Source organism: Antrostomus carolinensis, unplaced genomic scaffold, assembly GCF_000700745.2.
Source record: "Antrostomus carolinensis isolate BGI_N321 unplaced genomic scaffold, ASM70074v2 scaffold5119, whole genome shotgun sequence".
Classification (NCBI taxonomy): Eukaryota; Metazoa; Chordata; class Aves; order Caprimulgiformes; family Caprimulgidae; genus Antrostomus; species Antrostomus carolinensis.
In genome coordinates this window covers 109,277-129,165 of record NW_010340535.1, presented here as the reverse complement: position 1 = coordinate 129,165, position 19,889 = coordinate 109,277, and the positions used below count along the sequence as shown (strand labels likewise).

Here is a 19,889-nt window from a genome sequence, read left to right as displayed (position 1 = left end):
TGCTTCTGACAATTGTATTGTAATATCTGGGGTCTACTTTTTCACACAAGTATATTTATATAATGAAGCATTATACAAATGTGCATATGTAACTTTGGTTAATGAATATATTCAACTGCAACAACAAAAGTCTGTCTTAACTTTGGGAACAGTTTAAAGCTTATGGATGACGGAATATTTACAATATCCATTTATGGCTTCTACTCCTCATTTTGTACTTGCAGGACCAAGGTTTTCAGTATCCAGAAGGGGGCCTAGATATCCAAAGCAGCACAGATTACATTTGGGCACCTAAATAGCCATCTCCATCCCCTTACTTCATGCCACGCCTGGTGTGATTTTCCAAAAGGTCTCTACATCCAATATTTTTTCTAGAAAATAACCTTGGGCCTTTATTTTTCATACTTAAACATGGGGTGTTCTCCTTTTTAAAAATCCACATATATTTTTCGTTGCTGAGATTTAGGAAAATAAAACAACAAACCAAAGAACGGCTAATCCTCCACACTTCTCGGGGAAGTGTACATGCCTGCAAGCTGTTCAAAGTGAGGTCCCCAGTCTGTAAGGTAATCATAGCACTGATCCACATCTGACATGTTTGAACCCAAAGAGCTGAGGGATCCTGCCAAAGAGCCAGTCCCCTCAAATATATAGGTCTGAAGTGAGTCATATGGAGGAGCACTAGGATCTGTATTGGCTTCTTCAAGCTTTTCTGAAATGAATTGCCTGAAGATTTCGTTGTCAGGGCCAACCTGCAGAGACTGTCTGTAGAGGCTGTGGATTTCTGTGGTGACTGTCTTCCGAGGTTTGTGTGTTCGCATGATGGTGCGGGTCCTCAGTGCTGAAATATCAAAGGCTTCTGTGTCCTCCTCACCACCTCCTTCATCATCATACCTGACAATGTTCTCTCGGAATTCTTCCATTTTTTCTGAAAAGGGAGACTTCTTCCTCTGCTGCCTTATGGCTAAAATTGCCAAAAAGAACACTGAGGGAAGGGAAGGGAAGGGAAGGGAAGGGAAGGGAAGGGAAGGGAAGGGAAGGGAAGGGAAGGGAAGGGAAAGGAAGGGAAAGGAAGGAAGGAAGGAAGAGAAAAAAAAAAAAGGAAAAAATAAACAGAACCAAAGACTTTGAATGTGCTTGGAAAGACTTAAAAATGGTAACATTTCTTAGTATCAATGCTAGTGCAAAGTGAAGTCATCATAACAAATTTATAGAGCTGTAATATGAATGAAGTTTAGGGTTTTGCAATGAGCATAGTATGTAGTGGGAAAATGACTACAAAGGAACTTATAAAATAGGTGAAAGAAGTGGAGCCATTCTTTTGGTAGATGGGAGTTTGAAACTGATGGAAACACAGGTTATGTTTTTTGAAACTGCTTTGGGTTATCACATAATATATCAATTTCACATTCAGAATTTAAATTCCTAATCTCTTACTTTCTCTCAGATCAAAGCCCCAGGAAGATCAAATGAAAAATGAGATAACGAGTAAGATACCCTCCTCAGCTGGTTGAATTATTCAGTTCCACAGACTATACAGGGTACAGTTCAATTATTTCTGTTATGGTGGTTTGGAAATTTGAAGACTACCACTACGTTTTGTGTGATGTTGTACCAGTGCTTACTATCAAGGCCTATGAATCAGAGCAGTTTTTTCAAATTTTATTTTAGAGTATTATTTTTTAATCCTACCTCACTTTATTTTTAGCTGAATGACCCTGCTGAAATAGTCTAGAATTTCGCAGAGATTAATTACTGCAGTTCTATTTGATAAGTAAGTAGTTTGTGAGATGTAACTTTTTACCCAGGGCATAACATGACACAACTACCAACAATGACAGGATTCTACTTCATTTAGGGATATGAGGGACCTGAAGTAGTTCTTTATTTCTAGATATTTTTTGTATACTATTTCATGTAATTTCAACATCAAACTTGAAAGCACTGGAAACAAGAATTTCTAAAATGTTATTATATATTTACAAAACCTAGATAGTTTCAACTCTCCAAACCCTTTGCATGATGAACTTTAATGGTACACATGATGACAGAGTAAAATACTGTAAGTAAAGTACACCCCAACTTTAGGTTTCAGATATAAGTAGCAAATATATTTCACATACAACCTTTTATTATTACATTTTAGATAATCACAAAAATACATTTGAAGATTCGATGCATTTGAAATATGTGTGTGTGTGTGTGTGTGTGTGTGTGTGTGTTAAAAGTGTGGTAGGGTAGGTTTGTGGGGTTTTTTTTGTAAGTAATATATTTACCTAGACCCCTGCTTTGACTTTTGTTATATGCGTAAGCCCAGTAGATACCATGGGTTTATTTCATCTGAGGAGAGGACTTTGATGAATATTTATGCTAATGGCTTGGATAATGCAGTGACATAGTTTGCCTGATCCTCAGTCCCTTAAGTGCACAACACAAAGTGACTAGATTCAGATATCCTGCAACAATCAAAAAAACCTTGAAATGCACACTGGCCTTCCTGTAAGCTCACACTGATTGACAGGTCTAAGACAGGGACTTAAATTGGGGGTCTGCTTTCCAAGGCACTACTAAAGATTGCCTGGGACAAGGAAAGCTCAGATTTTAAAAAGGTGACTCTGGGAGTGCAGAGAAGTCTAGAAGCCACTAATCCAATCATACATTCCTGTTTTCTCTGTTGGAAACCAGGAGAAGGAATTAGGGGAACTAGCGTATATGACTTTGCTATTGAGTCAAGAAAGTGTCTGTCCAAGAGTACTCTCATCTAGACATAATAGTTATGAGGTACCCTTCCACTGTTTTCATCCTTGCCCTTTCTATGGAATGTGATCATAGGGATAAATAAAAACATATGGCTTTTTTTGTAGCACATTCTATTTCTGCAGCTTCCTGCCTGTTGTCTAATTTTGAGAGCTCAGAGCCATATGAAGATGCTGATGTGTAGTTAACAGGTACATGTGCTGCTTCTGGGAAACTTATTCAACTATGAGACTAAATTGTAGGGTTTTGAACCAGTTGAGGGAGGTGATCATCCCACTCTACTCTACACTGATGCAGCCTCACCTTGAGTGCTGTGTGCACTTTTGGGCACCACAGTATAAAAAGGATACAAAGCTACTAGAGAGTGTCCAGAGGAGGGTGACAAAACTGGGGAAGGGTTTAGAGGGGAAGCTGTATGAGGAGAGACTGAGGTTGCTTGGATTGTTCAGGCTGGAGAAGAGGAGATTGAGAGGAGATCTAATTGCAGTTTGTAACTTCTTCACAGGGGGAAGAGAAGGGGTGGGTGCTGATCTCTTCTGTCTGGCAACCAATGATAGGACTAGGGGAAACGGCAGGAAGATGTGCCAGGGAAGGTTTAGGTTGGACATTAGCAAAACGTTCTTCACCTAGAGGGTGGAAGAGCACTGGAACAGGTTCCCCAGGGAGGTGGTCATGGCACCAAGTCTGACAATATTCAAGAAGCATTTGGACAACACTCTCAGACAGATGGTATGAATCTTGTGATTGTCCTATGCTAGGGCAAGAGTTGGACTCAGTGATCCTTGTGGGTCCCTTCCAACTCACAACATTCTATGATTCTATGAATCTATGAGTTCGCACTTAGATATATAGTCAGGAGGTCAGAGGTACAACAGGAAATAATTAAGTCCAGTTTCTATTCCTTATGCTAAGGAAAATAATCCATTAACCTTGTGGACAGAATGCTGAATACGGGTGATTTTTAACTTGTTAAAATTATTTTTTTAGTGATTGAATTGTCTTTCTTGTCTTCTGTTCCTACTATGGCTGATCAAAATACAGCAGCAGAACAGAGCTGCAAGCCTTCATTTCAAAGCCTCAGCTTTATTGTAGTTATTGGTGACATATTTAGTATCATATGCTGTTATTTATAGACTGTTAGAGGTCATATTGTATAATGAGGGTAGCAAAAAGAATGTTCTTTACGCAGATATCCTTCTATGGAGAAAAAAATAAAAGTTTACTTAAAATTGTTTTGTGTTTCTTTCAGCGGTATGGAAGTTTAAAGGTATTACTCTTGTATTTGTTCTTATTAACAAATACATTGACAGAATAGGAGTAGATTTAGATTAGATATTAGGAAGAGATTCTTTACTGTGAGGGTGGTGAGACACTGGAACAGGTTGCCCAGAGAAGTTGTGGATACCCCCTCCCTGGAAGTGTTCAAGGCCAGGCTGGATGAGGCTTTGAACGACCTGGTCTTGTGGAAGCTGCCCCTGCCCATGGCAGGGAGGTTGGAACTAGATGATCTTCAAGGTCCCTTCCAACCCTAACCATTCTATGATTCTATGAATGATTTTCAGTGAAAGTTTTTGTTTTCTGAAGCAATGTAATCTTTATTATTACTTCTTTCTTTCTGAATTTTATATTGTGTAGTCAGATATTATGCTGCATTTTTCTTGGTTTGATTCTGATTTTTAATTAAAAAAAAAATTGTTGAAAAGTAATTTATGCTAGGTCTGCACAATTTATAATGATTATTTGGTATCGCATTACTTAGTGAAATCCAGACTCTATCTTCATTTTCTTATTTTGGAGTTGTTTATTTGTAGTTTCATTAGTGGAAAAATGTTTTTACTAATCTAGTCCATCAATTGTTTCATGGTATTTTTAGATATGGCATTTTATGAAATATACTGCTATATGGTATAATATGGATATGCCATATTACTACACAGGCAATAGGGATTTGGAAATCTTTCCCTGTTGCTTTATTGGCATCAGCTTGACTTTGGTCTTAAGGCCCATGACCCCCATCTGTGACCAAGGTCTAAGGTCAGTAATTTTGCCTTGGGAAACAAACCTACATGGCTCTATCATTTCTCTTTCTTTCCTGGCCTCAGAAGCTACCATACCTCAACCGCCCTGATTCAGAGAGGTACAGAGTTTCAAGATGGATTTTTAGCTTTTGGAGATTGATTAGTACAGTGTGCCTGCTGTTATAATGTGTCAATGTCATCAAATCATTCATTAAACACTGCAGGAATATCCTTTTGCTGAAAAAAAGGAAATGTGTTTTATCAGCGATAGCTGCACTCTTCACCAGCTTCCCTGAGTGCTGTTCCTCCAATATGTTTCGCAGCAGCCATAGCCCCATGCAGTGTAGGAACAGCCAGCCTTGGGTGGCTGGTCTGGTTTTGAGTGCTGTGTGCCGGTTATGCACGACCCTTTGCAGAGGTACAAACACAACTCCTGTGCATTTAAAACACTCTCAAAGTCACTTTTCACATTGACAGGCTCCCAAATGTAATGGAGGTTAATTTGGTTGCCTGTGAGAGGAAAAAGGAGAGGGCCAACATTTGAACAAAAGGCTGTCTGGAGATGCAACTTTATTAATTGTCAGAGAAACTTCCTGTTTGTTTCTGAAGTTGCTTTATGAGACTATTGAATTATTTTTTTCTTGTATTATTTGTATTTATCTTAGCTCTACATTTGGCATACCCAAGGTAGAATAAATAGGGTGCTTCTCCTACTAATATATTCTTATTCTAGCCGATTTCCTTGTGTAATGCTGTCTTCAGCTTTACCTGGGCTCAATACAGACTTTAGACTAATACAGACAAGTAGAGCCATGACTCAACTGAAACCAACTTTTAGGACATTGTGTTAGAATTCAAATTTTACTGAAAAACAGGGGGGGAGGAATTACAGTTAAGAAAACAGAAAAAAAAATTAAAAAATTGCCTTATTGCATTATTTTCTCAATAGCACAATACTTCCAGGCTTCCAGTCAAGGAAACACCTTTGTCACTTAATCAAGACTACTGTAAAAGGAAACAAAGTAATTTATCTTACTCATACTTACCTAGGAGTATTAGTATGCAAGCCAAAACAGCAACTAAAGCTTCTGTGCTGAGACCCATGGCATACATGAAAGCTCCATATCGACAGTAGAAGGTGTTAACTTCAGTGTCACAGTCACAGACAGTGATAGTGAGAGTATTTGTGCTTGTCAGTGGTGGGGTTCCATTGTCCAGAATTAAGATTGGCAAGTAAAAATAAAACTGCTCTTGCCTCCTGAAGCCACTTTTTGCTGTGAAAATTCCAGCTGTGTTATCTAGAAGATAAATTGTTATGTTATGATATTATTTATCATTTTTAACAATAACAATAAAATTCCAGTAGAATCTGACCTATTTAAAAACAATAGTACAGTGCAAAGCTACATATTAACAAAGTTTAAAAAGCAAGATCAGGCACCGACATGTGGTGGGGTTTTTGTGTCAGTTGTGAATAATTGCTTTTTTGGGGGGGGTTGTGTTTTGTTGGGTTTCTTTATACATATATATTCTAGGCACAATAATAAAATTTTACATAGAAGCTCTGTTTTTAATGTTCAGAGCTAAAAATATCCCACCATGTTCAGTACCTGAAATATCCCACCATGTTCACTACCTAACTAATTGGTTCTTAAAATGGTTCCATGTAACCAGCTGTTACAAATCCAGCAGTTCGCAGATGAAATATAGACAGTTTACCAATCAAAAGGCTTCAAAAGTGGGTCTCTTAGCACACAGAGAAAGCAGGTGGCAAGGGAAAGAAGAGAAAGCAGGAAAAAGGTCTATTAAAATAGTCTTTTATTTCTTTTCTTGACTCAAAAACTGGAGCTAGCTGAGCTCCTACTATCTCAATTAGAGAAAAGTTTCTAGGGGCTCCCTTCCTGCTTTGTATTTAACTATTAGTGTTAGTGTTTAGAAATCATTTCCGTACAAAACCCAGCAAGCAGCTTCAGTTCAGTTTTTAATGCATATCAACTAATTCACATCTGAAACTTAGTTTGCTGCAAAACAAATTAGCCTTGCCTAAATCTGTGTACAATGAAAAGAAGAAACCTATAAATGTTTACATGTCAGAATTTTTTTTCCTGTCAGGGTGAATTACTGCATGTGTGTCTACCATTTTCTGTATGATACATCTATCCAAACGGTCTACTGAAGTTAGCTCCCCCACATTTAAGTTTTTCTAGGTTTCTGTCATAATTCAGAAGACAACTCCGAGATAAACTGTTCCAGATCTGTAGATTCATTTTTGAGTTTGCCTAGCAAATCCCCATTCGCTCAGCCATTTCTGTGAAATGCAGCAGAAAGGGAGAGGCTGAGGACTGACTCTACCATGTTATAAAAGGTGGGTTGTTTTTTTTTCCCCATCAATAGCCACAAAATGGAACTGGATGTATTTCTTTGTGTGTGGCTCTGCTCGGATTTTGTGCAGAATGAGCAAAGATGGGAAAGACTCACGGCTTGTACACAGTTTGACCTTAATGTAACAAATTATCTCTTCCTGGCACTGAGTGAGAGGTTAATGAAGCTGGGAACTGAAACATATATTAATACATTAACTTTGGAGCTATTGAGGGAAGTAGCTTGCCATTTAACATATTCTGAACTTTCCAAAACGTATTTCCATTGATTTATTCACCTAGCCAGAATATTAAAATAATTAGCAAAGTCAATTAGAGCAATGTGTACTTTAGCTGAGTTTGAAGAAGCTCTCTTTGTAGTCTCAGCACACTGACTCTAAGTGGTCATCCTCCTTGCAATTCCATCAGATACTGCACTTACAATTTCACCTCAGACTTATTTTGCTTGATATCCCTCTATATTACTCTTTGTAAGAGTCTCAATCAATTCTGAATAACATTAAAATACATACAGAAGACATTTTTTGATGTCATCATTAATCATTGTGTGCAGTTTAAATATATTAGGAAATAAGATTATATTGGTATTTATCAGTGTTTAGAATTTTAGTCTTGCTGAAGTGATGAAGTAACAGACTGTATTAATAGCACTCGTCTCTTCTGGTGATCTTATTTTTAGATAAATAAATAATTTTAACAAGAAAGCTGGTATTTCTCGCCATATCCTACATTAAGAAAATAAATTTTAAGGAATATCAGCGTCTTTTTCATCTTATCATTTTTTATTTCTTTGAAATAAAACTGTATTTTGCTGTTTATGTTATCTGACTGAAAAAAAGGAAAATAAACTGTTTAGTATTACTGAATTATTGCTTTGAAATGCACTTCATGATATGTTCATCTCTTATAACAAAAATCTCTATTTACGTGGAAATTTTTATAAAATTGGTGACATAAGAACCACTAGAAGCATGCACCTTTTATTAGGAAGATCTTAAAGAGCTACATGATTGACACCACCTTGATTATCTTTGACAGTAAAATGTGAGTTGTTTTTGGCCTCCTGAGCCAATGAGAAGTAAAAATGGTGACCTTCTGCTGAGTCGTCTTGATCCACTGCACTGATGCTTTGAATTAGCTGGAAACACAGATAAACAGAATTGTTTAAGAATAAAAGTATTTGTCCTTTAAAAAAAAATAAAAGGACATATCAAGCATGTTAAACTGTTGATGCCAGAGATGTGATCTGTGGATATGTATTATGTTATGCAGTCACAGATATACACTTCCCATACTCAAACAGTCTCATTGAGACTCACATTCTACAAATTATTTGTTTTTTCATCTGTTTGAAAAAAACATCAAAATCTTGATCAAAAGATCACAATCTTGAGAAAATATAAAAGCTTTTCTGGATCAAAAGAGAAGGGGTAAATAAAGTTTCCATAAATGAAAAAAAAAAAATCATATATATAGTGGTTTATCCTTTTTTTTCAAGGTGAAAAGTATACCATTCTACATTTAGACAGATACCTCTGTACAAAATCCATTTCCTTCCAGCCCACAAACACATTGTCATCATTCAACTGATATATTGTAGCTCCAGTAAGTGAGATATGGTGACAAGTTCATGTGCTAAATTGTTGATTCTGGATATTATCACATATATTATAACAGATTGATTATGAAACTTCTTGGCTGCTTTTTCCCAAGAAAGCAGAATAGCTTTCATTTACAAATATGTCAAACCAGATAGTCATTGTGAGATAAAATGGAAAACAACAGTCAAAATTCAGAAGAATATCTCTCACCTCTATAAATAAACAACCACACTACAGATAACACAATTAGCAATATTTATGCTTAAAATAACTTACATATGTTGCTTTTATCAGTAAATATGCAACAACCTGGGCATCAGCCCATCAACTTTCAGAAAAGTGTCCAGCTTGAGCTTAGTCTCTGTTTTATCAGTCATCTCATACCTTGTAAATATTTGTACCCAAGAAACTTGAAGCCCCAACTTTCCCCAAAGCAGAAAGCATCTGAATGCTACAAGCGGTGCTTTAAAAGCAATGCAGTAAGTCAATGGAAGTGACTACAGCCTTCCACCTATGCCTCTGAAAAATCTTTCCAAATAAACCATTTTTCTTTGGTCAAGGATCTAAGACTTCAACACACATTCTTTTTTTTCTTTTCAAGCAAGCTAAGTTTGATAAAATCATCACAGCAGAATGAAAAATGTGACTTATACCCCAGAAGCTTTGTATTCTTAGCACTTTGCCCCTTTTATATGTGAAAATTATTTCAAATCTATATTTTCACTCTATGGAAAAATGAGGACCCTTGAGATTTTTTTATTGCCACTGAGAGGAGTAATTGTGGAGTGATATACCTGGTGACAGTGTACAAAGGATGAAGGTTCTTGAGGAAATTTTTTCCCTTTCTTCAGAGAAAAAAAAATAGCTACGGTGATGGAAACATAAGTATGGGCATGCAGATCAAGAAATCAGTGATGAACAATAGCTGATCTCTAATATTACTTGCTAATAAATCATAACTTTATTTTTATATGGAGTATAGTTCTCAGAATATGCTCAATATGAACACCAATAGAGAACAAAACTATATATCCAGTCTAAAACATGAACAATGACACATTTTCATAATAATATTCTGCCATATACCTGAAAAAATGAAAAAACACTCTGCTGGCCTTTGTGATGATTTGCTAGTAAAATATCCATGGCCACAGCTGAGAAAAAGCTTTGCATGGATATATGTCTCATCATACCACTCAGGGTCTATCAAGCTAGACTGAATATGCAGAATAATATAGTAATCTACAAAGACATTTTAGCCACATTTTTTTTTTTTTTTTTTTTTTTTTTTACTTAAAAAAAAACCAAAAATAGTTTGGTTACTTAGAGAAGAATTACCTACCTACCTACCTACAAAAAAAGAAACCAACCAACCAACCAACCAAAAACCCCAAAACAAAAACCCCACCAAACCCCACATTAATTATAGATGTGATTTTTATATTTCCAGTTTTCATTCTGATTAATAGTTATTTAATCAAGTATTAGTAATGTCTTTGGAAAGTATATTTGTAGGAGTCTATCATGTTTGAAAATCATAAAAGTATTGCAGTTGCAAATTAGATACTGTTTTATTATTTCATTATTAACTTCCTACTTTATATACAGAATGTGTCTGCATGTATAAGTTTTATCTATATCTGATCCTATCAATATAATTCTGAGGAGTATGTACCTAGCTGAAAAAGAAATCCACCTTCCCTTATTTTGATCTGTACTGTGTACCCAAACCTAAGATTCCTATTCATGTTATTCTAGGCATATTCACATGCCTTTAAGTATTCACCCTAGAAGCAAAGTAATATTTTGAGCATAAAAACAGGGAAAACCCCTATTGTTTATTTCTTACTATATCTCTTCCACTAAGATTCAGCAAAACCGAGATGAGTCTATAAAATATTCGGAGAGCAATAGGCAGCTCAGATTTTGCTGACTCTAAAGGAAAAACCACCCAGAGAGAAGGAAACTGTTTATTTTCTTCTCATTTCCTAGGCTTTTCTACATCTAACCTAGAAGATTCTAGCCTTTCACTAGGGAAACTGGCATCACAGTCTGAAAAATTGCACTTATTGTTTGTGAGACAAGGCTTAAAAAACCCATACATTTTAGTGTCTAAAAAAGGGAAATAGAGTGAATGATGTGTTGCTTCTGCAAGGTTATAACAGTTGTATTGACTAGGCTGAAATTTAATAGCTGTAAAACTTCTTATCTCAGGTCTCATTAATCTAGAAGCTTTAATAATCCAGCGGTTCATTTAGAAATGTGCATTTCTTTAAAACTGAGATTAATTCCTTGATTTTTCTTGAAAAACTGATTTAAGTTCATGGTGGGCCTCATTTACTGTTTCTTTCCCAACAGACAAATCACTTCTGGGAACAGCAGGGGCTCCTTTGATCAAAGGTCATGAAAAGATATTGCCTGCTATACTCAACTTCCCCGTCCGTCTTATCAGTGGTCACTTTCAACTAATAAAAGAGGAGCCTAAGATATTGGTAATAGGTCTGATCTCTCATTGATTTCATTGACTGATTATTCTGTATAGAAGTAAATTTCTTGTAAACCATTCTGAACTGAATGGATAGCTGCATTGTTTCTCTTGCAAATAACTAGTTATGGAGAATGGAGTAGCTGACTGCCTGGTAGTCTTGATGAAAATTAATTGAAAATTTATTTCCTCAACCCCAAGTAGTCTCTCTGAACTGAAATTATTGAGATGTCCAGAAGGAAGAATAAAGCTTCTCTGTTACAGTCCTTTCTGCTTCTAAGGGCTTTCTCTCTATGTGACAGTGTGCTCCCCCTGCCACACCGCCCTCACCCCCCCCACGCTCCCCTCCCAGCCTGATCTTTATTTCCCTGTTCAAGTGATAACCACCAGTGGTGACCATGATGGATGCTATATGGTTGTGATAGCTGCATCCAGCTTGGGAGAGATGGATAACAACACAATAGCCAAGGGCTATCTTGCACAACTTGTTCAAAGGAGGGCTTGCTGAGTATGGACTGACCAAAATAAGGCTAGTCTGTAAATATGACTATAGATCAATCATTTTACTTAATAAATGGTGGACAGCCTAGGGCCCATTGAGTTCTCCTGAAATGACAGCAGGCTGCTGAGTAAGGACGCCTCTCAAGGTTACTACTCCTTGAGGTTGAGAGATTCCTTGCTGCAACAGATACTCGGTAAGTGACTAACAGCTGCTAAACTGCAAAATCTTAGCTAAGTGATATAAAGGATTTATTGTGTATATATATAATTCTTTAGACATAAAATGCTGACCAAGTCTGGGACTAGGATTGGATCTAGCCACACCTGGACTCCTCTCTGAGAAGTTTAGAAAGCAAGGGGGTCCTTTCCGAACCTAGTGACACAACAGGAGGATCTCTTATAGTATCATAGAATGAACTGGGTTGGAAGGGACCTTCAAGGGTCATCTAGTCCAACCCCTCGGCAGTAAGCAGGGACATGGCCCTGACAGTTTTGTCTGACCCTGTCCTATATGCAGTAAATAATCAAGTGAACCTTGCCATCGAATCTTGTTAAATGCATCTTGTATTAACTTTGAACTTTGTTAATTCATTATTTTCATCAATAAATATATTGTTATATGTCTTACGAGTGAAGTGCATAACTCACTCTGACTCTCTATACACAACACTCTACAAAGTTCACTTTAAGGCATAAACTGTCCATGTGACTATCAGCACCATTAATTTTAATTGTAGAATACTCTGAGTGCATAATTTGCAGCCCTTTGTGCATGCTCCCATACCCAAGTATAATCTTACAATTTCCATTAGACAGACAGAAGGAAATAGAAACCAATTTGCCACCTTTGTCTTTAGTTTCTTTTGTTTTGTTTTCCACCCAACATCCTTCAATAGGAGCTCTGCTGTGTTTTGTAGGATGTAAGAGATCTGATTACCCACTCATTTTGGGAGTACAGAAGTGGATTTGTTCAAATTGGCAGAGGTCTTATAAGTAGTAGGAATTTTCTTATTTCTTAATGTTTGATGACCATCAGAGATTAGTGCAGATAAAAGATTAAAATGTTCATTTCTATGGTCACCATCTGCATTTCCCAGGTAGAACAAGACCTCAAGACCAAGGTTCTCTTTTTGACTGCTTCTATTTCTTTTTTGAAAATCAAATAGGCACAGTATTGGTCTGATTTCTCTGAGTCTACAGTAAGATATTTTTGCTCAGCTGTAAATTAAGTGGTGCACAGCTCAGCAAAGGAATAACAACTACAAAGCTCGTGTCATTACACTTACAAGACTTTTTATATTTTCATGTATATGCTGATAAACTCTTCCTACCTGTTCCATTCTGCTATGAGATAATGTTGTTGAATCATGGTCCATATAAAACAGAAAAAAAGATTTTTCTATGGGCCACTGTGCCTACTGTTTCAAAGTGTCAAAATTTACACTCAGTGCATCTGCAGGTGTAGCTTAGAGTAAGGGTCAGCTAAAATATGTGGTGCTTTAACAGCTTCATCATGTTTTTGTGCTCTAAGGGATCATAGAATCATAGAATGGTATGGGTTGAAAGGGACCTTAAAGATCATCTAGTTCCATCGTCCCTACCATGAGCAGGGACACCTTCCACTAGATCAGGTTGCTCAAAGCCTCATCCAACCTGGCCTTCAACATTTCCAGGGAGGGGGCATCCACAACTTCTCTGGGCAACCTGTTCCAGTGCCTCACCACCCTCACAGTAAAGAATTTATTCCTAATATCTAATCTAAAACTACACTCTTCTAGTTTAAAGCCCCTTGTTCTATCACTACCTACCCTTGTAAAAAGTCCCTCCCCATCTTTCCTGTAGGCCCCTTCAGCTATTGGAAGGCATATATTCCATTTTCTTACCACTACTGCTCAAATGCTTTTTGTAAATGATGAAGAGAATATAGCAAGGTGAAATAATGAATATTGGCTTGTTAACCTGTCCTGGTTTTGCTAGCATAGAGTTAATTTTCTTCTTAGCAGCTATAAAGTGCTGTTTTGGTTTCAGTATGGGATTTGTTACAAGAATGTTGATAAGCTCCAAGTACATGGTGATTGGGTAGTTTGCAAGTGCAAAGGACTGGGAGGGGGAAAGTGTAGTAGTTAGCAAAACCCAGAACTGGCTTCCCTGGATATGCCAATAAGATATTCCATATCATATTATGTTCAGTATATTAACCAGGGCGGAGCCTGGTAAGTACTTAGGTACTTAGGTACTTAACCTAAGTAAGGGGGAGGGGGATTCTCTCGGGATTCACTAGGGTTCACTTTTTCAGGATTGCGGTTTTGGGTTTGGGCTTCCTTTTCGCTCCTTTGGGGTCACTATCGGTGGGTAGTGAACAATTGCATCACTCATATATATATATATATATATATTTGCTATCATTAGTATTATCATTACTATTTTAATTTTATTTTATTCTAATTATTACATTGTTCTTATTTCAACCTACAAGACCCCTGACCTTTACCGTTCCAATTCTCTCCCCTATTCCCTGGGTGGGGGGGAAAGGGTAGGGTGCAAGCAGCTGTGTCGTGTTTGGCTGCCAGCCAAGTTAAACTATCACATAACCCATCATATTCACTTCTCTGCTATCAAAAATAATTTTACATCAAGATTTGTTAGAAAGGTCTGTTTTAGCAAACTGCTCATTGTTAACATTAATTGCATAACCCTAGAATTTGGTTAAAGAGTTTCCCTCTTCTTCTGTCAACATTTCATTAAGTAGAGAAGTAATATCAAATAAGTACTCTTCACTTTCACTGAAATTGATGATTATTTTATTATATGCTAAGTACTGAGTAAATACATTTAGATTTTTTTCTTGTCTCTAAATCAAAGTGCTCTGCATACATAGTCACTTCTTTGGATCTAATAAAAATTAAAATATATTGCAAGCTGCAACATCAAAGTCACTTCATACATGATCCCCAAATTACAGGAACTGAGAATTATTTTTTGACAATATATTCCTCTCTGCCATGCTTTTCCTTCCTTTCCCCCAGATAACATAATCTGGGGGATGCAAATATATTTGAGAGTATCCCTTGAAACTACCACAGCTCAGCTGTGATCAGGGAAGCAAGTGAATTCCAGAGGTGCAGAACATCCCTGAGAATATCTCTCATCATACTGTTTCCAGATAGATGGATTGAGGTAGTAACTTTAGAAATTTAGGTGCAATAGATCTATATAAGCTTTGATCTCAACTCATAACATGTAAGCAGATTCCTGAGCTGTTTGGAATTGAGTGCAGAAATAGGACTAAGAGAAAAAGATATGTAATGTCCTGATTAGGTCCTTCAACTGCTTAAAGTGATTTTTATGAAATGCAAATTCTGTTATTCAGTGGACAACTAGAACATCTATAATTTTTTTTGTTAACTTTTTGGCTTCTTGCCGATGGAAAAAAAAAAAAAAAAGAAAAAGAAAAAAAGACAAGCTTTTTTTCTGTGAGTATAAAAAAAAGAATAGCACTGCAGAAGATACATCAGCTATCAATTCTGTTTTAAATAATAAATATTGAATAAAATATCAATGTTTTGACTGTGATAATTATGCACTTTAGTAGCAATTTCCTGTTGTTCTTCTTAAGATCATTTGTTAATGAGATTATTTAACATTACTGTCATAGTCTCCAAAGGCTAAACTGAAGATGCCTGTGGCTCTGAAAAACCTATAACAATGAAAAAAGAAGAAAAAAATTCTAGATTAACATTTTGCCTGTCTGTAAAATAATTTTGTATCCTATGCTCAAAGAGTTTATTATTGTTACTACTACTGTTCTTTACAGTGCCATTTTCTCCAGTGATTTGCAAAATACTAAATATATATATACCTAATTTGTTATTGAAAATTAACCATTAATAGGCTTAGCATGCAGATATTGTTTATAAGTAAGCAACTATGGAATAATAAAAACCTTGGGAAATTAATAACTTGGGTTTTTATACTGTAGGCAAGTCCAAAACATGGATTACAAATATCCATTCTATAAGCTTCCATATTTAACTCATTGTGTCCTGAAGACAAGGAACATAAAATGGCATCTGCTTTAATGCCTGTACTTTGATTTGTTAACGAGTTACCCAAAGACCAAAAGAAATGGCTTGTTCCAAGTAACTCTGAACCAGAGGTAGCCTTTGCAGAGCAGAAAATTACCAAATACAGAACAAACAAACCAAGTGTTGATAGAGAAATATATAAATGGATGCAAAAAAAAGTAAAGAAATTACTTTTATTACAAAGAAAGATTTATTTAACTGTAGACTAATCAGGGGCATTTTAAACCAAGCTAGTGTGAAAAGAAAGGCTTTGTGATTCAGAAATCAAAATATTGCAAAATGTTTGAAAGGAACCATCACAGATATTTCAAGAGTCTCTTTATTATGTTCAAAGGTCTCTTTCTTATGTCCAGATCCAGTGCAAGTAAGTGTGCACTGGAGTGGAGAATCGCAACAAAAAAGAACCAGCAAGTGCTCTCTTTGGGGCTTTGGGGGGCTTTTCAAAGCCGGGTACATGGCTGGCCCGTGCCGGGAACCGGCAGCTCATGGGCGGGCTGCTGACGAGGCGTGGGTGGAGCCAGCTCCTCCGGCGGCCGCCATCACTCCTATAAGGGGCTGCCCCGTGGAGTGCTGGTGATCCAGGAGTGTTGGGGAAACAGAGTGTGGTGTGTGGGCAGGGTGCTGCAGTTTGCCCACAACTCCAGAAGTCAGATAAGCCCTTGAGCTCTCAGCCAGGATGGTGGGCACTCAGCTCAAAGGGCTGCAGCTAAGGCAGCTGATGCAGCCTCCCAGACAGAGCAATGCTGGGAACATGCACCCACCCAGCTGCTGAGTGTGCCCTGCCCTCATGGTGGGGTGGGACAGCAGAGGTGAGAAGAGCTAGGGGAAGTGTGGGAGCAGGTAGAGGATCTCCTCCACTTACTGACTGAGCCCTGGGTGGAGATCTGCAGTCTGAGGAGTATCAGGGAATACAAGGATGAGAGATTATTGGGACTGTACCCTGACCTCCCTAAGACAGGCTGACTGACCACCTGAGTCAGAAGACCCTCTGTCCACTTGCCATCTGGCTGAATGTGGGGACTCAAAAGGCAAGAGGCAATAAGCAGCAAGTTCCTGCCTAATGCAGCAGGTGGCTACCCCACCTTCTCAGGTGGGCTATGCAAGTGAAGCCAGAAAATGATGAGGGTAATGGTACACTGAGACTGGAGGAGTCATCAAAGGTAAGTCAGCCTATACCCTATATCCAAAATTCAGCCACCAAGAAAATGAGATGGGTTGTTGTCATAGGAGACTCCAATCTTAAAGGAACAGAAGGCACATTACACAGACTAGACTCACTTCTTGGGGATGTCTGCTGCCTACCTACAACCTGGGTTAAGGATGTCAAGAGAAAGCTCCCCACCCTAGTAAAGCCATCAGATTATCACTATTGATATTTCAGGTTGGAAGTGATGAAGTAATGACAACAAGCCTGAGGGCAATCAAGAGGGACTACAGGGCCTTAGGATCAATGGCTAAAAAGTCAGGAGCACAGGTGATGCTCTCCCCTGTCCTTCTAGTCACAGGGCATAATGAGGAAGGAAATGGGAAGAGCCAGCTAATCAATGCTTGGCTCAGAGACTGGTGTCATTGGCATAATTTTGGGTTCTTTGGATATGAGTGTGTTTACAGGATACTGGGTCTGCTGGTGACTGGCAGAGGTCACCTGTCTCATAGGGGGAGAAGGACCCTGGCTCAGGAGTTAGCAGGGCTTGCTGACAGAGCTCTAAACTAGTTTTGAAGGGGGAAGGGGATGAAGCCAGGCTCAATAGAGCCAAGCCTTGGGGTAGCACACTGGTGCTTGAAAGGCGCTGTAATAGCGAGGTCCTTGGGTCTGCTCTCTCAGAGGAAGTAAGATACGAATCCAGACAGCAGCAGAGATACAAGGTGTTTTGATGAGGTAGGAACCACAGACACTCCCAAGAATCATCATGAGGGAATTAGGGCTCCTACCTCTAATAAAAAGTCATAGGACCCACAGCCCAGCTGAAGTGCATCTACACAAACGCATGCAGCATGGACAACAAACAGGAACTGGTAGCTACTGTGAAGTAGTAAAACTATGATATAGCAGCCATCACAGAAATGTGGTGGGATTCCTTGCCTGTCTGGAGTACTGTAATGGATGGCTACAAACTTTTCAGAAAGGATAGGCAAGGAAGAACAGGAGGAATGCTAGCCCTTTATTTTAAGGAGTGTTTTGGTTGCCTGGAGGTTAATGGTGGTGATGACAGGGTTGTGTTTGTGGGTAAGAATCAGGGGGAAAACCAGCAAGGCAGATATCACGGTGGGGGTCTGCTATAGACCACTGAACCAGGATGAGGAGGTAGAAGAAATATTCTACAAGCAGCTAGGGGATGTCTTGGGAACATGAGCCCTTGTTCTCCTGGAGGACTTCAACTTGCCAGATGTCTGTTGGAAATACAACACAGCAGAGAGGAGACAATATTGGAGTTTCCTCGAGTGTGTGGAAGACAACTTCCTGACACAGATGGTAAGGGAACTGACCAGGGAACGAGCCCCACTGGACCTGTTATTCACTAACAGAGAAGGACTGGTGGGTGAAGTGGTGGTTGGAGGCTGCCTTGGGCACAGTGATCATGAAATGATCAGGAGAGGGGTCAGCAGGACTGCCACCTTGGACTTTTGGAGGGCAGACTTTGGGCTGGAGTCTGGTTGGCAGGGTCCCTTGGGAGGCAATCCTGAAAGGCAAAGGAATCCAGGAAGGCTGGACACTCTTTAAGAAGGAAATTTTAAAAGTGCAGGAACAGGCTGTCCCCATGTGCCAAAAGACAAGCCGGTGGGGAAGAAGACCAGCCTGACTGAACAGGGAGCTTAGACTGGAGCTCAGGAGAAAAAGGAGGGTTTGTGATCTGTGGAAGAAGGGACAGGCAACTCATGATGACTACAAAGACCTCGTGAGGCTATGCAGGGAGAAAATTAGAACGGCCAAAGCCCAGCTAGAACTCAATCTAGCTGCATCAGTAAAAGGCAATTAAAAAAATGCTCCTATAAATAGATCAGTAACAAAAAGAAAGCTAAGGAGAACCTTTGTCCTTTATTGGATACACAAGGAAACATTGTGACAAAGGATGAGGAAAAGGCTGAGGTACTTAATGCCTTCTTTGCCTCAGACTTTAGTGGTAAGACAGGTTGCTCTCTGAATACACAGACCCCTATGCTGGGGGACAGGAATGAGGAGCAAAACGACACTCCCATAATCCAAGGGGAAATGGATAGTGACCTATTGCACCACTTAGACATCCACAAGTCTATGGGTCCAGATGATATCCATACAGAGTACTGAGGGAGCTGGCAGAAGTGCTCGCCAAGCCACTCTCCATCATTTATCAGCAGTCCTTCTCGCTGACTGGAAGTTGGCAAATGTAACAAGAAGGGCTGGAAGGATCATCCAAGCAACTACAGGCCTATCAATCTGACCTTGGTGCCACGGAAGGTGTTGGAGCAGATCATCCTGAGTGCCATCACGTGTCATGTGCAGGACAAGCAGGGGATCAGGCCCAGTCAACACGAGTTTATGAAAGGCAGGTCTTGCCTGACTAACCTGATCTCCTTCTATGACAAGGTGACCCACTTAGTGGATGAGGGAAAAGCTGTGGATGTGGTGTACTTAGACTTTTGTAAAGCCTTTGACATTGCTTCCCACAGCATTCTCCTGGAGAAACTGGCCACTCATAGCTTGGATGGATGTCCCCTTCGCTGGGTAAAGAACTGGCTGGACTGCCAGGCCCAGAGAGTTGTGGTGAATAGAGTTAAATCTAGTTGGCAGCTGGTCACGAGTAGTGTTCCCCAAAGATCAGTTTTTGGGCCAGCTGTTTATCAATGATCTGGAAGAGGGCATTGAATGCATCCTCACTAAGTTTGCAGACAACACCAAGTTGGGCAGCAGTGTTGATCTGCTTGAAGGTAGGAAGGCTCTGCAGAGGGATCTGGACAGGCTGAATTGATGAGCTGAGGCCAATAGCGAGAAGTTCAATAAGACCAAGTGCTGGGTCCTGCACCTGGGTCACAATAACCCCATACAACACTACAGGCTTGGGGAGGAGTGGCTGGAAAGCTGC

At 38.9% G+C, this 19,889-nt stretch overlaps 1 protein-coding gene across 1 annotated transcript in view; it reads right to left on the bottom strand.

Annotated features, from left to right (window-relative positions):
- Positions 1-444: 444 nt before the first annotated feature.
- CDH19 (cadherin 19) overlaps positions 445-19,889 on the bottom strand; it is a 46,033-nt gene continuing 26,588 nt past the window's right edge. Inside the window, exons 9-11 of the mRNA XM_010176163.2 lie at positions 8,177-8,294; positions 5,822-6,073; positions 445-985 (exon numbers count right to left, since the gene is read on the bottom strand). Coding sequence (XP_010174465.1) covers positions 495-985; positions 5,822-6,073; positions 8,177-8,294 — 861 coding nt within the window. The 3' untranslated portion in view covers positions 445-494. The remainder of the gene's footprint in view (positions 986-5,821; positions 6,074-8,176; positions 8,295-19,889) is intronic.